Here is an 18838-nt window from a genome sequence, read left to right as displayed (position 1 = left end):
CCAACCTCCAAATCCCTCAGCTCCTCATGTATAAGTGCTCTTAAGTGCTGCTCTTCAAACCTTCTCTGACAAGCTCAAGTCTTACCCTGAAACTAGGGATAATCCTAGTATTCTGGAATTCAGTGTTGCCACAGCCCCACACAACTACACCTAGGTCTGATTAGCTAGGGTCTGACATTACACCAAGAATCATCCCCCCTCTAACCTTGCTCAGGCCAACTAGATGACTGTCTCATGGCCTAAGTTTGGGCTTCTGATTGGCATCCTGACTGTTTGACCTGTTCCTGTGTAAATGGAACCCTATTTGATCTTGGTAAAACCTACTCTACTCAGGAAGAGTTTCTCTTGATTTAGAATCCTGCTCCTGAACTTCAGTCTGGTGATAATGTCCTGCTCCTTATACTGCTGATGAGGTAGGTGAGGGTAGCATCTGAAGTCCAGGGTGCCCAGCATAGAGTGATGAGATATCTCAACAGGTGGTCATCAGATGACTTCAGATGCTACACTCACCTACCACCTGCCATGTCTTGCTAAACCCTTCAGATGTATTAAACCTTTACCAGGGCCTATACTAGTCAAAGCCTTAATCACTCAGGAAATGGTATAATTCAACCAGCATTATAGCTCCTGCCTTAGCTGTGTCTCAAACAGATGACCTCCACCACAACACCTTTCCTGCTCTTCTCAGTTAGGAATCACCTCTCCTTCCTCTGAGCTTCAGCAGTATATTCTCTACTACATTTTAATGGGTCCTTACACTTTCTACCTACAGGTAATTAATATGTGACCTGTGATGGATGTCCCTACAATGTGGCAAGTTCCTTAAGACAAAGAGCCACATCTTTTACTATAATACAATACCCAATGGAAATTTTACAAATGGAATTGTTCTGGAAGACAACACATTTACTACTGTATATTTGTATTATTTTGATAGTTTTTTTTTTCTTTTTTTAATCTTAATCCAGTCCTAGAATATTAAAACCAAAAAGAATCTTAGAAAACTTTTTATTTAATATTCCAGTTTTGATGAATGAAGAAACTGAGTTTCCAAACATGAGGTTTCTAGACCTTGTTGCAGTCAATCCTTATGCCTTCACCCCAAATTAAACAGTCTGGAAGCAGGGACGAGGCAGTAACTTGTGCTGGTTCTTGTAGAATAGTGCTTATGAATAGTACTCCCAGTGTAGAGATGGCTAGTCCAGAATGCATCACCCTGAGGGGGACATCGTGTCTGTGTATTACCTCATGGGCACCCAGAACCTAACAGCTTCCTGTTCTCTATGAATATAGCAAGTGATATGAAGGCCTGGAAACTTCCTTGTCAGCCCACAGGTCAGCCCATAGGAAAATCAGCAGTAGAATTGAAATACAGTTGAAAAATCAGCCATTATAACCATTAGGATCTTGGATCAATAGTTATCATTTTGAAAAAGTAGATCTGTTTTCTTGTAGTCCATCTTCATTCTCTGCCCCCACCACACCAAAACAAAACATATAAATAAACATTAGTATCCCAAGAAATATGGCAAAATTTTGAATCTACAAAAAAAAATATTATTTTAAAACAAAGTATAAGAACAAGGTTGTAAAAAGTTGAAATATGATAACACATTTCATTCTATGAAAATTTTAGGAGATAAAGTCAAGCAAATCTATCAGAATGGAGAGAAAAAGACCAAGAGATAATAGAAAGACAAAAGTAAGAGAGGATGAAACAAAGTGGCCCACTATAAAACTAACAGGATTTCTATAACCAGGGTATAGAGGAAACTAAAAGCTGTATTTGTTATCAAAGAAATAATATTTTAAAAAGCAAAAATGAAGGGATTGATTTTTCAGGCACTGTCCAGAAAAAAGTATACCACAGACAAAATTTCACTAAAGTTTTCCAAAAAGAGGGGCAAAAAGCAGATCACAAATAAGTTCAGGAATAAGAACAGCATAAGATTTTCTAGTGACAGTTGTAGAACCTGGAGAATAGAGATGGTTTTATTTGGGGAGAAGAGGGTTTTTCGACATAGAATCCAACCAAATTATCAATCAAATGTGGTGGAAGAATGAAAGATATTTTCTGAAAAAAAAAAAAAAAAGAATAAAAAACCAAAAATTTGCCTCACTTGCATGTTTCCTCATTCTTGCTTTTTCCCAAAACAGAAAAAAGAAGTCATGAGATAGAGGGTGAAAGGGTCTAGGATAACAAGAGTTGAGAGTCATGACCAGGGTACACCTGAAGGAAAACCCTGGGACAACAGATGTGCAGACAGCTTGAAGGACAAGCACCTGTATAGCCTCAGGAAGGAAGTACCCAGAGAAAAACTGAAGAACTGGATTATCTGATGAACTAGCCATACTGAGAAAAGTGATATAATTCTAGCAGAGAGCTTAACTAAATAGCAAGCAAAACAAATGAAAAACAACAAAAAAATACGAGGTATTTATTAAAATGACCCAAGCAGGAATGGGATGGGGGAGATGGACCCACAATCATAGCATTTAAGTAACTGAGCTGCATTTTAATTATTATTAAATAGCTGCAAAAATGCAAACCTGGAATACTGATGTGTTCGAGAAAAGTAATAATGTTGGAGACTGGGGAAAGCAAATTTTTCAGTGTCTAATGCTGGTGGGGTTGAGCAGGTACAGGACGAAGTATAAGTTAAAGTCTCATCTTTCATAGGGGGATGTGAATAGATTTCTTCCCCAAATCAGAAAATCAATGTACATCTTACGACGTGAGCAGAGTCTTCAAGAATGTGGAATTAAACACTAGAAGATACATGCAGGCCTGGGTGGTAGGGAAGGCAAGCAGCACAGGGCTCCTGTTTTTCACACTGTAAGCTTTGTCATACATTTAATTTTTTAGTCATGTAATATTTAATGATAGTAAAATATCCAACTGTTTTAAATCTACAGATTTAAACAATAATGTGTTGTCTCATGTGTTTCCTTAACTGAAGCATAAAGTAGGTTCCCACAGGTGGCCATGTCCTGGCCCAGTCCACTATTCCACAGTGTTTTTAGGGTCCACACTGAAGAAGAGAAGACAGAAATGAGGCACATTGTGAAGGCAGAACTGTAGAGCTGACAGGACTTGACAGTGTGGATGTAGTGGGAAAGAAAACAAGGGGCTGGATGGATGGAGCAGAAGAGGATTAGAAATCAAGAGGTTTGTATTGGTTAAGGCAAGTTCAAGGTGACTAATAAAATCCAAATTGATTTGTCAACAACAGACCAACCTAGGTAGATCTAAGTCAATAGATCTGACCTATGGGTCTGGAATTTAGTAAAGACTTCAGCACTGGAAATATAATATGGGACAGACAACCACATAGATAAAGTAAAGAGATGTGCCTTTCCCAACTCCACACAATCTTTATGCTCCAGAAAAAAACATGATTCTGACAACAAGGGACCTATTTTCCCATTCAATACTGAAAACAGGTTCAAATTGCCCCAATCTGACACTAAAAAGTGTCCATGGAAACCTAAGGTTCAAGCACCAGCCAAAACTACAACCTATTGAACTTAAAATTAATGGAAAATTATAGGACATTGACATGAGGAATTCAATAGTGTGGATCCCCTTGCCTACCATTGTCATCCGGGCTTTCCGCAAATAGGTTAAAAGGTCTCCTCCTTCCATCAGTTCTAGGATAATGTACTGGGGTTCATTCAGCAGACAAACTCCAAGCTGCTTCAGAATGTTGGGATGATTAAACTTGCTAAAAGGTGGAAAGACAAAGACTGATAACATGACAGCAACAGGAGACCTAGCTGAGACTCCTTATAGAGTAGACAAATTCTTTATCCATAATTTCCTTCAGAATCCCTGACTTTTTTTAATAGGTGCAAACTTCCTTTTCCAAGTACTGGTCTGTGTATTGCCTTATGGAGGTGACATGGCAACCCCTAGTGGCCAATGCATGTGAATAGAATAGGGTGTATTTTAGAAGAAATAGCATTTATATTAAGAATTTTGTTATAGAAAAGAAAGCGATTTTGACTAATAGCCTTCTTTAAAAGATCTTTGGAATCTTTGATGATGTTTTTGGTCATCACAAGTATGAAATATATTCTTTCTCTTTTAGAGAAAAAATTCAGGTCAACAGGCTTTGGCTCTACTGGTTTCTTTTCTTTCTTTCTTTCTTTCTTTCTTTCTTTCTTTCTTTCTTTCTTTCTTTCTTTCTTCTATTTAGTTATACATGACAGCAGAATGCATTTTGATTCCTTGGACACAAGCGTAGTACAACTTTTCATTTCTCTAGTTGTACACCACGTAGAGTCACACCATTCGTGTAATCATACATGTACATAGGGGAAATGATGTTTTTCTCATTCCTCCATCTTTCCTTCCTCCTCTCCTGATTTATTAAGACGACAAAGTAAGCCCCAACCTACCATCTGGGGCCCACAGTCAGGGGTTCCCTGAACTGCTTGAAAGGAGATCAGTAGAGCAGAGGTAGGGGATTGAGGAGAAGGTCAGGGGAGGGGAGGGAACGGGAAGAAACCAGGTAATGAAATCAACCAAATTATGCTATATGCATGTAGGAATACATCACAACAAATCCAACTTTATGTAAAATTATAATGTACCAATTAAAATATTTATTATATATATAGATGTATATATAAGTAGAAGGTAGATCAGTAAAGCAGATGCAAGGAGGGAAAGGGGAAGTACTAGGGAATGAAATGGAGCAAATTATGTTCTGTATGTACATGAATATGTCACAATGAACTCCACTATTATGTATAATCATAATGCACCAACAAAAGCATTTTTAAATGATGTCCTTGAGCATTTTTCATGGCCATAAACTGACTGAAACTGAAGACACATTTACTAGGAAGGGATATCTAATATGCTGAAGAGAACTCGCCCTTACAGGGTCTACTTCACCCATTATCACATATTTTAGAACACAGTGTGTTTAAAGTTTCAGAATTCACTTGCAAATCATCCCCCTTTTTAAAGATAAAAGAAAGGAGAAACTTTTGCCTGAGGACTGCCTGTACCCTGACTCAACTGACTAGCATCCATATGCCAGTTCATAGAATACTTGTTAGTACAGATATATTTCCATAGAATACTTGTTAGTATAGACATATCTCCTCTAAAACTTTTCAGTTATGTTTGCTTTGAGCAAAATCTATAACAACCAGTCATTTTGTATGTTAAAAATCCAATGCACAGAGGCAAAAGCTTCCTACCCACATCAAAAAGAGAGAATTATTTTGGAGCTACCCTGATACCTCATCAGATGTGCTTCCTTCAGGAATTCGATTTTCTCCTGATCTGTGGAGCCCTTCTTCAAGGTCTGCACAACAGAAAAACAAGTCAGGAATCAGTAGAGCATCCTGTGAGCTCAGTGGATTAATAGAGACAGCCTTTGTTTAGTTTTGCAGTATTCACCCTGAAAGCTGGAAATAGACCGCAGATACAGCACATGCGTGTGGCCTGCAAACCTCCTTGCTAGTGTTCAGTAAGAACATCTGCTAGATAAAAGATCTAGTAATATTTATACAACTTTCCTCCAAAGATGGAAATTTTAAAAGAGACTGATTTTGGCATTTAACAGGTCAATGTCTTACCTTTCAAAATTTTTTACTCAATATGTATTTTCCTGATTTCTTTGCTAACAATACTCTAATTTGTTTTTTAGGGGCATGGTGCCAAGTCTTAGGTAATTAATGTAAGTTACTCATGAAAATCTGTTTTGAAATTCTCCAGCCTCCCTTATAAATAAGGGTGGTCATATGACTCAGTTCTGAACCCAAGAGAAAATTGCTAAGCAGGAGAGAGGCTTGTGGGAAAATTTGCATTCCTAAACATATATATCTAGCATCATCCTACTCCTCTTTCCCTGGTCTGAATGGAGATGTGATGCCTAATTCTTTTGCTGCCACCTGGGGACTATGAGGCAACAAGAAGCACAAACAGAAGTCAAGAGAATTTCAGAGATACTGACTCTGACAGGGCATAGGACTGCACCAAAACCAGCAGTCATCTATCTCATTATGTGAGAACAATAAACATTTGTTTAAACCAGTTGAGACTGGAGTAAGTTACAGGGCTTTTAAAGCATATTATTTGGAACTGAAGAGAATTTTACTGAATTTTCTGGTTGTATACGTTACCCTCAAAGCAATAAATTTCTAATAAGCAGTGAACAGGAAGGTGCACAATTGCATTAACAGTTTCATTATCCTACCATCAAAAGAAAGTCTTACAAAAATATGACAGTGTATCCAGTGTTTCCTTAAATATACATTAAACATACAGCGACAATCACATAGTACAGAGGTCAGCAAAATATAGTCTGTGGGCCAAATTCAGCGTGTTACCTAAGTAATCCATAATCTGAAAACAGTTTATACATTAAGTAGTTGAAAAAAGTCAAAAGAATATTATTTCATGACACATGAAAATTATGTGAAGTTCACATTTAATGTTCATAAATAAAGTTTTATTGGAACACAGCCACACTAAGTGGATTACATCTTGACTATGCTGCTTTTGAGCTGCAATAGCAGAATTGAGTAGTTGTGACAGAGGCTGTATGACCAGCAAGCCTAAATATTTACTACCTGCTTATTAAAGAAAACCCTTGTTGATCCCAGTCTGATTCTCTGAGAATGTATTTTGAAATTCCAGTTTCCTTTTAGAATGATTGATGGAAAATAACTGTGTGCCAGGGCTTAGTTAACTGCCTGAGAGGAAATGTAAACCCTGGAGATTTTCTGTTGATTATACAACATATATGGAAAATTGGTTGGGGTGGAGGGATGGTGACTTTTATAGCTATGGATAGGCTTCTACATTCTATCAGTCACTTTTCAAATTAATTTTATTTTTAATTAACCTACTTGTACATATTTAGATGTACAATGCAATGTTTTGATTTATGTATCTATTGATTAATGATCAAATCAAGGACATTTGCATATCCCATCCACACTTTCATCATTTATTAGTGCATGCTTTAAAAATTCTATCTTCTATTTTGAGAGATACATATACATTATTGCTAACTGCATTCACCCTGTTCCTGGCCCTTTTTTCAGTTGAGCATTCAACTTTTTTTACAGTCATGTACATGCCAACCCATATGAATATGGTGACCTAAATGGTCAAGGAATTCAGAGATTCCCGTTACCTTCACTGCCACTTTGATTTCTCCACTTCCATCTCCTAAGATGTCTATTGCTGTGCCTTCATACACTTCTCCAAAGGCCCCACTTCCCAACAAGAGACGCAGGGTCAGTTTTTCCCGAGGGAAGGCAGGAAGATTTTCAATCTCCTCTTGGGTCGGAAGAGTACTGTAAAATAACAGCATGTTTATTCTCACGAAATACATACAGCTTAAAGTTTGTGTTTGAGAGAGAATGATTTCAGGGCATGGCAACATTGTGGATTGTATGTGATATAGGGTACGAAATTCTGAGCTCCTATTAATACTTCTTGATTCCACCACCTTTTACATAGAGCAAGTAGCTTTGCTTCCAGGTATCTTCACTTCAACAGAAATACGCATGTGTATGTGTTGCTTTAAGATTTTTTTTAAGCTAGTTCTGTCAAAGTTAGCAGCTATTAATTTCTTCAGGTTGCTAATTTGTGTGAAAAAATGTTTGTAAATTAGCAATAGATGCATCCGAGCCTATGAGCTTTCACTTCAACTGTTTCATATACCTGATATGTTATGTAAAATGGAATTTACTATGACCAAAAAGATCAACCCCATCACCATCTACTAGGTTAATTTAGAATGCCAATGTCCTCACTTGGACTATCATGAGAGGGGAATCTCTAGATTAAAGCTTTGGGTTTGCAGAGAGCAATGGTGCATGCCTTTAATCCCAGTGACTTGGGAGGCTGAGGCAGGAGAATCACGAGTTCAAAGCCAGTCTCAGCATCTTAATGAGGCCCTAAGCACTCAGCAAGACCCTGTCTCTAAATAAAATATAAAAAAGGGCTGAGATGTGGTTCAGTGGTTAAGCTCCCTTGGGTTCAATCCCCAGTAACTTTGGGTTTTTAATAAAGAATCTTTAATATCAGATATGCTGATTATTTTCTCAAAGAAAAGTCAATCCCAAATATCTGGTTACCTCTGTATCAACTTTAAATCCTAAGAACATAAAATTCCTTTTTGTATAGACTATAATATAGTGTCTCGTGCAAAGAAACATAAATATTTTCCTTAATTATAATGACAACAGAAGTTCAAAATTCATCTGTCTTAAAGAGATTTTGAGGCAATCACCATGCCACTTCTGAAATGGACTAAAATTGACTTAATAGGACAGGACATATTTGAGATCCGAGGAATTTCCTCTCATCTCAAATTCTATGTCCAATGGAACCAACCATGTTACCATCTACTCTCTGCAATGCAATATATTTTCTTTCATTTACTTTTGAACTACACAATAAAACACTGAAAAGCAATGAATTTTTTTCTGTTTTTCTTTTATAGGATAACCACATAATTTGCCAACCATCCCTCTTCATACTTGAGACTAGAAGAGAAAGTTATTAATAATTATGCCAGAATAAGGAGCATAAATAAGGGACAGAATAAAGGGCCTAATATTAATAATTATGCTAGAGTAAGGGGCATTGTCACCCACTCTTTGCATTAGTGCTCCATAAAGAGTACCCAGGCTACGTACTGTATTGCATAGCAGGCGTTAGCCAGTCCCACCCCCGCTGCCAGGCCTCGCAGCTCTGCCAACTCCTTGTCTTCGTTTAGGAGAACCGTCAGTACTTCCTTGGAAGTTTTTGGATTCTTGAACTTTCTATGCCACACTATAAAGAGAAAAATAATTTAGAAAATAACAAAACATTTTTTTTCCTTTTTCCTTCAGGAAAAAGTGCTAATACACTTTAAATGCTTATATATAAGAACACAATTAGACAAAATAATAGAACTTGATTAAAAAATGTGCCCACAGTATTAGATTCAGATAAAATGTCATATTAAAAACATACAACTTATACATATCACTTTTATCTCACTTCTCAGAGTAAAGATTAACATATTTCTTACTATTATTATAAATAAATTGAAGCATCTCAATATTAGAATCTATTTCTCAAAATGACCCACAAACTAGACCCAAGATAAATCAAAACAAACTTGCATAATAACTATGAGTAAAACAAATTTATTTCTGAGTCCAGACATATCCCATTTAGTAGACCTGAGGGAATGCTTTCAATATGATGGCACATTAAAAAATGCTTTCAATATAATGACAGTGCAAGACTATTATATCTATTGTTTATATACATATATCAAATATGTGGAAAAATTATTGGAATGAAAGCCACCAAACATTAGCAGGTTTTCCCTCTGGTTATGGACTCATGTATAATTTATATTGTCTTTTTATAACATGAGCAGATATAATGATAAAATTTTTTTAAAAAATTAAAAATCAATTATGTCAATAAGATCACCTATCTACAGTATAATATTGATTCAGAAGTTGAAAACAGCAAAGATGCTTTGGGAAATGATTGTTAAAATTTGGACTTCATTTCACAGTAGCTTCTATATCCAAGAGGGTTAGAATTTTATTCACATGAAATTCCACTGGAGGGACTATAAATGGAAAAGTTGCAAGTACATTTGCTGCAGTTTTTCAACCCTGAAATGTTCTCATCCCCTTTCTACATTTTTAAAGGCCCTTGGTAAGCCCTACATTCTTGGTAATACCATCTGAGAGATCTGCAAACTCTGTGGATCTTTCATCTCTGAATTTAAAAGACCAATTGTGCCTCCTACTTAGTGTTTCTCCTAAGTCACCATCTTGTACATTTCATGTTATTTAAAATAGGTAGTTCTCTTTTCATACTGGTATGTCTTACCACCTCATTAAAGGGCAAGTTCCTAAGGCCAGCAATTGTATTTTTACAACTTTTTATTTCCCTCTATTCCCGGGCATAAGGCTAATGTTGCACATTAGATAAAACTACTCACCAATTCAAAGGCTGTCAATGCTCACATTTAAACCATTCTTTCAAGTTTATAAGTATGACCAATGACAGTCCTCCACACAATGCAAATTTTAAAAGAATTGCTACATCTTTTAGTAACTCAGCCTTTTCTCATGCACTCACACACTACTAGCAAAACCACATGCACCGCTAATAAAAGCAAAAACTGAATTAGCTTAGCTACATTCAAAAATTCATGAGTTCCAAACAAAATAAAGACCTTTAAGTCCTCAGAAAGTCAGAGATCCATAGAATGTCTTGAAAGCACACAATAGGTTGTCTGAAATTATCTCATGTTCATCCACTAGAGTCATGAGTTTGAACAATGGTGATGTACAAGCAGGCAAGCAAAGGTCAGATGAAGGGTTCTTCATGTAATATCCTTTCTAGCAGGAAAGCAGACAAGCAGTCAAGCCTATATGCCAACTGCCAAATATACTGCAGTCATATGTGTAACTGTGGAGGGGCCGGCTTAGTGGCACAAACATCAGCTGTGCAATACTTAGACTCCCTGGAACCACAGGTTAAAATCCTGGCAGGGTCAGCTGAAATTTTTAGCTTTCCTACTTTGCTGAAGGAGTTCCACATATTGTCTGAGTGGAATCTTTGAAATGAACTCTCTATTCAAGTTCAAAGTGCTCTCTGATACCTTGTGACTCAAATCAGTTTGGAGAAAGAATAAAGATTTAGAACGCTGAATGAAACATTGGCTTTCCTCATCCTGAGAGAATTTGACTTTATGCTTGTAACTTTTCTTTCAACCTGCCTCGTCACTTTCCCATATTTATAACAAAATAAACCACAGGTTCCTGATTATGTGCTCGAGTTCCTTTTCTGACATTATGTTTTCCTCACAATGTTCCAGTGTGTCAGCAATAGAGAATGGGAACATACATCTTGCAATCCAAACCAACAGACTTTTTGAGAGCTGAAAGAAAGTGCTATTAATATTTACAACGAAATAATAGGAACAATCAGAACATATTATCACTATGATCACCCTATAGGTCCTATATCTGACTGTCCCTGTTGGAGTTACTACTCTGTTTTCTCTTCACTGAACTAAATTTTAAAAGAGGGCGAGGTATTTTAAAACTAGCATATCCACTTAAAGTGAATAATGGGAAGTAGCTAACTCACTATCTACCTAGACTACTTCTTCTGCTTTCCCAGTCATTTATAATTGAGCAGGGTTTTGAAATAAGTCAGTCAGATGTCTGAAAGTGAGTGTGGATCCTACAAGCCAGAAATGGATCTCCTGAGAAAGAGGCCCTGCTCATTCCAAACCAGGCTGTCTGCCTGGAGACCAAAACTATCCTGACCAAAGATTGTCACTGGCCTCCCAACTAATCCTACACTCTTTTTGTACCCAGGGTTATTTTTCTTTTGTTTATTTCAATCTGTAAGTCACAAAACATTTGTTAGAGCCAATCAGAAACAAATACTGTTTTTAAAGAAAGCTAGAAGATGGTCATCTTGAAAATAATTTTATCTAAAGTATACCATGAAATGTATATGCAGATATATTTTTTCATAAAATAGTTACCCTTGCTATGGTTTGGACCTGGAATGTCCCCTAAAACCCATGTGTTAAAGGTTTAGTCCCCACCTCAACGCAGTCAGGATGTGGTGGAAACATTAAGAGGTGGGACCACATGGGAGGTCAGCACATCATTGGCAGCGTGCTCTTTAAGTGAATAGTGGGACCCCCTCCCCTTCCTCTTTCTCTTATTCATTCCTAGCCATAAGGTGAAGGCCTTGCTTGGTCACATACTGCCACAGTGTGCGCCACACACCTAAAGAAACAGGGCCAGTCAGTAATGGACTGCAACCTCCAAAACCATGAGCCAAAACAAGCCTCTAGAGTAACAGAAAACTCAGATCTCTTGATTAAAAAACAGATCTCTTGATTTAAAAAAAAAAAAACAGAAATTATTCATTATAAAAGGATGGTCAAGGGTAACGTTGGATTACAAGAAGATATTTAATCAGGTTATATCTCATGGAGGAGGTTCAATAAACTGCCAGATAAATCTATCAGTGTGATAAAGTAAACAGTTTGTTGCCTATTTTTAAAATCTCTGACACTTACCAAAGGTCAATGGGATTGTAACAACCAGAAATACTCCAACTACAGTGATAAGTATGAAACTTGCTTCTGGTATCCAAAAACCATCTAATGAAATAAATGAGAAAAATAAATTAATTCACAGAATAAAAACTAAATTGTCCCAATTCTACCCAAGTACCTACAGAGTGATCAGCCAGAGATAGCTCCTACTGGATTTTAATAAGCCAGTTGGTAAACAGTTGGTAGTTTGAAATCATTTATGTGAGAATATATACACCATGGAAAATCAAAATAAAACTTCCATCACCCCACTGAAATACACTCACCCAATTTTCTATTTTAGAGTGACTGAAGAAACATGTATAATATTTTTAATGAATTTGGGAAAAAGAAATCTCAGTCGTTGGGATCATTATTTTTAAGTTCATGCACATTCAATTCTATGGTTATTAAACATGCAAAAACAGGAAAGCAAACATGAAAACATGGTGCCTTCTCTTAGGGATTTTCAGTTGCATAGAAAAGATAACACGCAGACCAGAGTTTGGCACACAACAGCCTGTGGGACAAATCTGGCTGCAACCTGATTTTGTACTTCCCATGAGTTAAGAATGATTTTTTACAATTTTAAAGTATTTTTTAAAAATATATGTTATAGAAAGCAGATATAGCTTGAAAGGTCAAAAATATTTGCTATATTTGCTTCTTTTAAGGAAATGTTTGCCAAGATCTTGTGTAGATGAGTAACTATAATACAAATAAGAATGATGGAAGTTTCATATGAAAGTTATGTATAAAATGCAATAATTAATTTTCCCTAAGGAGTGTCAGTTAAGTGTCATGATGGGTTCTTTTACGTTAGGTCTTCAAAGGTGAAAAGAATTTCAATTGGCAGAAAATTAAGGAAAGGAAATTCTAGGTAGGCGGTACATGGTAGGGGGTGGAGTCCTGCCTTCTAGGCTAAAGAAAACACAAGGCCAAAGACCCAGTGACAAAAACCTTTTTAATCAATCTAATACAGCTACAGCACAGGAATAAATAATTTGGAAAATGAACTACAATTGGAAGATAAGTCATGGAATGCTTCACATATAACACAGAACTTTGTAGCTGATTCTGAAGGCAGCAAACGAAGAACCATTTTGCTTCATTCAAAGGTGGTTAAATGAGTCAGACTGTGCTTCAGCTAGATTACTGTCAGCAGTGTGGTTAAGCCAATAGCCCAAGCAAGAAACGATACCTTAAATTAGGAAACCCAACAAGAAAATAGGAAGATAGAAATTCATCAAAGACAAATCAAGATGATAAAATCAACAGAACCCAGTGGCTGCACAGAGGAAAAAACCAAATATGGTTCTGAGACTTCCAACAGAAGTGATTAGAAAGTTGAAGTATTGTAAACCAAAATAAGACACATGGTTCAAGAAGTAGGTATTAGAAAACAGACAAAAAATTGTCGTAGGCCTCTTGACTATAAGGCTGGAACAAGATAATAAGACTGGACAGTCGAAGATCAGATTTTGGATGCCTTAGAAACCTATTTAGGACCTGGAATTGATGTGGCAGGCATTAAGGTGTATCCGGTTACTATTTAAGAGTAAAAATGACATGATGATAATGCTGTTTTATTTAGGAAGACCACATCAGATGACTTGAATAGTTCAATAGTTTGAATGGTAAGTTATACAGTCACCATAACTGATATTAAAGTTAAGGATGCACCTATCTTTTATCACTGAACTTTAAAATAATAAGCTAGTGTGTAAGCAGATATGTTGACATACCTCCAACTAGTATAATATTCTCACTGATTTCACTGTATTCACCAAATCCAAGATTATTTGCAGCTACTACTCTAAATTGATATGTTCCTTTCAGGTTTTTGGACTTCCATGTGCAAATGCTACTGCAGGACCCATTAAATGCCATCTTCCACCTTAAATTCTGGTTTTTCGAATCATTTGAAGTGCCCTCCCTGAAAAAGAAACACTAAAATAGTAAACACAGAAAATAAAAATGACAATGTATGTGTTATTTTGGTTGCTCTGATATCATTCTGATGAGAACTCCAGAGAGTTCTATTGTACACTTTACCCTTGATCTCATTTCTTCCATATGCTGTGGCTGTGGAACACAGCATGGTTTACAAAGTCATCCTAGTTGTAGATGAGCCAAGCAACTCAGCCAATCCAAAAGTTATGAATAATCAGTGGACAAGAGAAAGGTGGAAATCCTTTTCTTTCTGTTTAGAATGTATAAAATTTCTTCAGCATTTAAATATATACAACAATTATTTCATATTTTTCAACAGGAAAGTTTCCATTTTTAGTCTCATCATATTTGCAAATCACTTATGCCATATCTGGATAAAATACACAATATAAATTGATAAGGAAGGTGTGATAGTTCAGTCACCAAAATTGTTATATCTGAGATTCCAAGGTTTCTTCCTTCCTTTTGTATTAGTCTACACTCTACCTCAAAGTCAATCCACATTGAAACACAGAACGCACACAAGAGTTAAGTTCAAAAGATGAAACTATAATGACTTTTAATGAAACTGACTGAAGGCAAGCTCAAGGTCTTATACCTTCTCTGACAATGAAGAAAATTTCAGATCCTAAGAGTTTCAGCATGTGATACCAAGCCACTGTGATCTGAGGGGTATATAGTAGAAGCTAATTCTGCTCCCGCTAATTGAGTGGTTCTGAAAGAGCAACAGGATATGGAGGACTGAGTCTCAGGTGGACCAGGGAATGGACAAAAACGTCAAGAGCATCAAGGCAGTGGGGTTGGTCAAAACTGTTATAGGAACAGGGTGTCCCCAGGACCTTTGTGAGTAAAGTATTATGACAAAGGGCTTTTATACATTTAGTGAAGTCTCTTGTTAAGCACTGGCAATTTTATTCTTTAAACAACTTTGATCCAAAAGAAAAAGGTCCCTAGAAATTTGATTAAGTGACTCTTCACAGTTATTGACCAATGAAGACAATAAACAATTCTAACATTGTTTGGGCATCTTCTATTTACACACATCATATTGAGAACAAAGAATTCTGACATTGATTGAGCACTACCTATTTGCCAACATACCATATTGGTGCTTTATGTATTTTGTTGAATTTTGTTGAGTGATCATAGCAACCTAAACAGGGAGATATCATCTCCCCCATTTTACAGATGAGAAAGCAAAGTTCTAAAACAAAATAAACAAGGATTTAAACATGAGCTATGTACTGGATTGAACAATGTTCTCCCAAATCCACATTCACCCATAACCTGTGAATTTGATGTTGTTTAGAAATAGGGTCTTGGCAGATGAAATCAAGTCAAGATGAGATCATACTGGATTAGGTCAGGCCCTTATTCAGTGACTGGTGCCCTTGTGAGAAGAGTGAAATTTGGATACACACACAAACACACACAGAGAACATCATGTGATAAGGGAGCCAGAGACTACAGTGATACATCTACAAGCCAAGGAAACCAAAGATTTCTGCCAACTACAAGAAGTTAAGTGGCAAAGAAGGAATTTTTCCAGAGCCTTCAGAGCACCATGGTCCTGCTGATGTTTTGATTCCAGACTTCCATCCTCCAGAACTGTAACAGTAAATGTTTTGTTAAGCTAATTAGTTGGTGTTACTTTGTTATGGTAGTCCCTGGTAGTCCTAGGAAACTAATAAAGTCTGTTCCGCTCCCAAGTTCACATACTTTGCACAACCACTGCACCATCAGCAAGCACACAGTCTATCTAGAGTGTCCTGACTAAAAAGCTGAGTTAAAGATACTTAAAGTTACAGTTCATCCTGGAGCCCATGTATTCATAATGGAGACCTGGGACAAGGAGTCTACAAACTATTCAGATGAAATCATGCACTAAAGGTGTTGATGAGGGGACCACATAAAGAAGTCCTACCAAGAACCATAGTATGACCTGATTGTTGAACACAAATACAGTTACAGGTCACTGTGACAATTCCACAGGTCAGAATGTGTTTCACTGTGCATGGAAAATAGTAACAGAACTTCCACAGACGTTTCAATTAGAAATATAGCCAAGGAAATTCTCTAACATGAGCAGGAAAACTTTTTAAAGTTATGGGAATGCCAGAGCAAGATGAAGCAAAAATAGATCTAAAGCTCGAGTTGCCAGGACTATAATTATGGAAGTGACTTTCGTCCTTGGAGCTTCTTAAAAGATGGTTTCATAGACCCGTGAGGGGAGTGTCTTTGGAATTTGGAATTATCCCTTCAAGTTGGCATGAAATCAGTCCTGCCGAGCCAGTTATGGTTGACTGAGCTCCTAGTACTGGCCAGGTCTGAGGTTTCATGTGCACATCAGCTGCTGGTTTTCACGGACAGCACATTTTCACCCCTGAGAGTACACTATAAACTGTAATCTTCACAACAGATAAAGAAGCCTGGGTGACTATATACCTCAGACCATTTCAGCCCCTCCCCTAATTTTACATTCTGAAAAATACCTAACTCATGGACAGTTCACACTAGAGAGTATTCAATCTTGCCAAAACAAATTATCAGGAATTTACATACCTACCATCACCTAACATCAAACATCAACTTAGTTCCTTAAGCAGAATAGATAGTAAGTAAATATCAGTCATATGAGCCTATAATTGAATGATTTCCCTTAGGGTTTTTTTTTTTTAATATTTTTTTAGTTGTTGGCGGACCTTTATTTTATTTATTTACATGCGGTGCTGAGAATCGAACCCAGTGCCTCAATCGTGCTAGGCAAGTGCTCTACCATTGAGCCACAACCCCAGCCCTCTCTAAGGTTTTAATGAGCAGTTTTAGATTTCTGAGAATGATGTGATAGGCCTTGTAATTAGAATGCTATGGGTGACCTCTAGGAATTGAGCAAAGAACATAACAATGCACACAAAGTCCTTATACTGAAGATCCTTTGTGTTTGTATATAAATATAATTTCATAAATACTATTACTTTTGGTCACCTAATAATTAACTGCTTAGTTCCTTGTAGTTTATAAAGTACTTTAGCAAACAGACATACCTGATCTCAAGGATGTAGTACATAAGTCTACTTCCATTATCTTCAGCTTTATCCCACTGTATTGAATCTTTACTTCCCTCTAATAAATTGGGAATGCCTGGTTTACTTGGGACTCCAGCTTTAGAGAAAAAAGAACATACTGATTAATATATTAGAAGAATAAACTAGTTTGCATTGATATCTTTCTATCAAATATGTTGAGGAAAAATAAATACATTCAGAAATATTCAGAAGTATTCTGATATAAGTAGCTTTTTAAAATGAGTATCAGAAATTTTATTAGTGATGAATTAGATGGATTAGTCATAGTATTAACAGTGTATCCCAGCTTGACACAAGATAAGTGATAAATGCAAATAAAGAAAACTATTAAGTTTGAAGCATTTTCCCTCTATTCTCACAGTGATCAACTGGGAATTATGGTATTTTTAAATACTAATTAATTAATAGATTTGTTAGATTTTTTCGTTTATTAGCATATGGAATATATAATTTATTTAATAAATATTTGTTGAACTTAGTTACCCTTTTTTCTTGATTTAGTTCTCCCTGAAAGATATCACAGCTGGATAGGAAATCAGAACACTAAAAGGAGAAATAATTGTGCTCTGCTCAGGATCTTACGAGACCATAGCAGTATTATCTTGTTATTCCTTTAAAGACTCCTGACTTTCTAATTTCTTCACTTAGGTTCTAGCAATAGTAATATACTCCTTTTGAAGCAAAGACTTCTGCCTCTGGGATTGGTGAATAAGAGATGGAAAAGATTGGAGACCTTGTGGACTTTTTTTTTTTTTTCTTTTTCTTTTTTTTTTTGGTACCAGGGATTGAACCCAGGGGCACTTAAGCACCAAGCCACAGCCACAGCCCTTTTTTATATTTTTATTAGAGATAGGGTCTCACTGAGGTGCTTATGACCTTGCTAAGTTGCTGAGGCTGGGTTTGAACTGGAGATCCTCCTGCCTCAGTCTCCCAAGTCACTAGGATTATGGGCATGCACCACCGTGCCCAGTTCCTTGTAGGCTTTCTGAGTGCTGAGTGAGTTAACACTCACCTTTTGTCTTGAAGTTCTCTGGAAGTGAGGTGCTGTTTTGTCCTGTTACATAAACCACCACTACTCGGATATCATAGGAAGTATGAGGTTGTAGATCTGTGATGTTACAGATATAAGCAGGACCTTTGCTGCATGAAGCTTCGACATGGTAAAACTCATTGAATCTCCACTAGAAAAAGAAGTCTCAACTAACATTTTTGTTTCTTTAAGAAAATCTTCTTAAACATAGAAATTTATAGGCCCATGGCAGGTCATTAGAACCCGAAGTTCACTTTCTACTAAACAATCAGAGCTGCTTTATGAATGTTTGATCTCAAACATCATTCTCACTACCCATAGTCATTTTGTTTCTCATGACAAGCTCTAATTGACCTGAATGACGATTCTTAGATGAAGCCAAGGTGGGACATGTAACCCTGACTATATATCATGGGAAGACTCTGAGTTGTGACTTTCCATATTCCTAAAAGTAGACAACTAAATTAAATCGGATGGCTGAGAATGCAAATTCACAGTTGAGGAATAATGATGGAACAAAATAATGATAGCTTTGATTTTAGGGATTTGTTCATTTTGAAATAATAAATTTTACTTATTTCTATTCTTTGAAGCAGTCCATAGTGACTTACAAATTAAAACATTTAGGGTTTTCCCTCCTACCACCCTCTTCAAAC

General features: G+C 36.6%; 1 protein-coding gene across 5 annotated transcripts in view; it reads right to left on the bottom strand.

Annotated features, from left to right (window-relative positions):
• Positions 1-18838, bottom strand: part of Ros1 (ROS proto-oncogene 1, receptor tyrosine kinase) — a 133673-nt gene that overhangs the window by 17862 nt on the left and 96973 nt on the right. For all 5 annotated transcript variants that reach the window (XM_047558202.1, XM_047558203.1, XM_047558199.1 and 2 more), the window contains 8 exons: positions 18165-18333; positions 17111-17228; positions 13859-14049; positions 12096-12179; positions 8674-8809; positions 7161-7323; positions 5257-5321; positions 3596-3725 (listed from right to left, as the gene is read on the bottom strand). In XM_047558202.1, the coding sequence (XP_047414158.1) occupies positions 3596-3725; positions 5257-5321; positions 7161-7323; positions 8674-8809; positions 12096-12179; positions 13859-14049; positions 17111-17228; positions 18165-18333 (1056 nt within the window). The remainder of the gene's footprint in view (positions 1-3595; positions 3726-5256; positions 5322-7160; positions 7324-8673; positions 8810-12095; positions 12180-13858; positions 14050-17110; positions 17229-18164; positions 18334-18838) is intronic.

This window comes from Sciurus carolinensis, chromosome 7 (genome assembly GCF_902686445.1).
Source record: "Sciurus carolinensis chromosome 7, mSciCar1.2, whole genome shotgun sequence".
In the NCBI taxonomy this organism is placed as follows: domain Eukaryota; kingdom Metazoa; phylum Chordata; class Mammalia; order Rodentia; family Sciuridae; genus Sciurus; species Sciurus carolinensis.
This window is presented reverse-complemented; position numbering and strand designations above follow the sequence as displayed.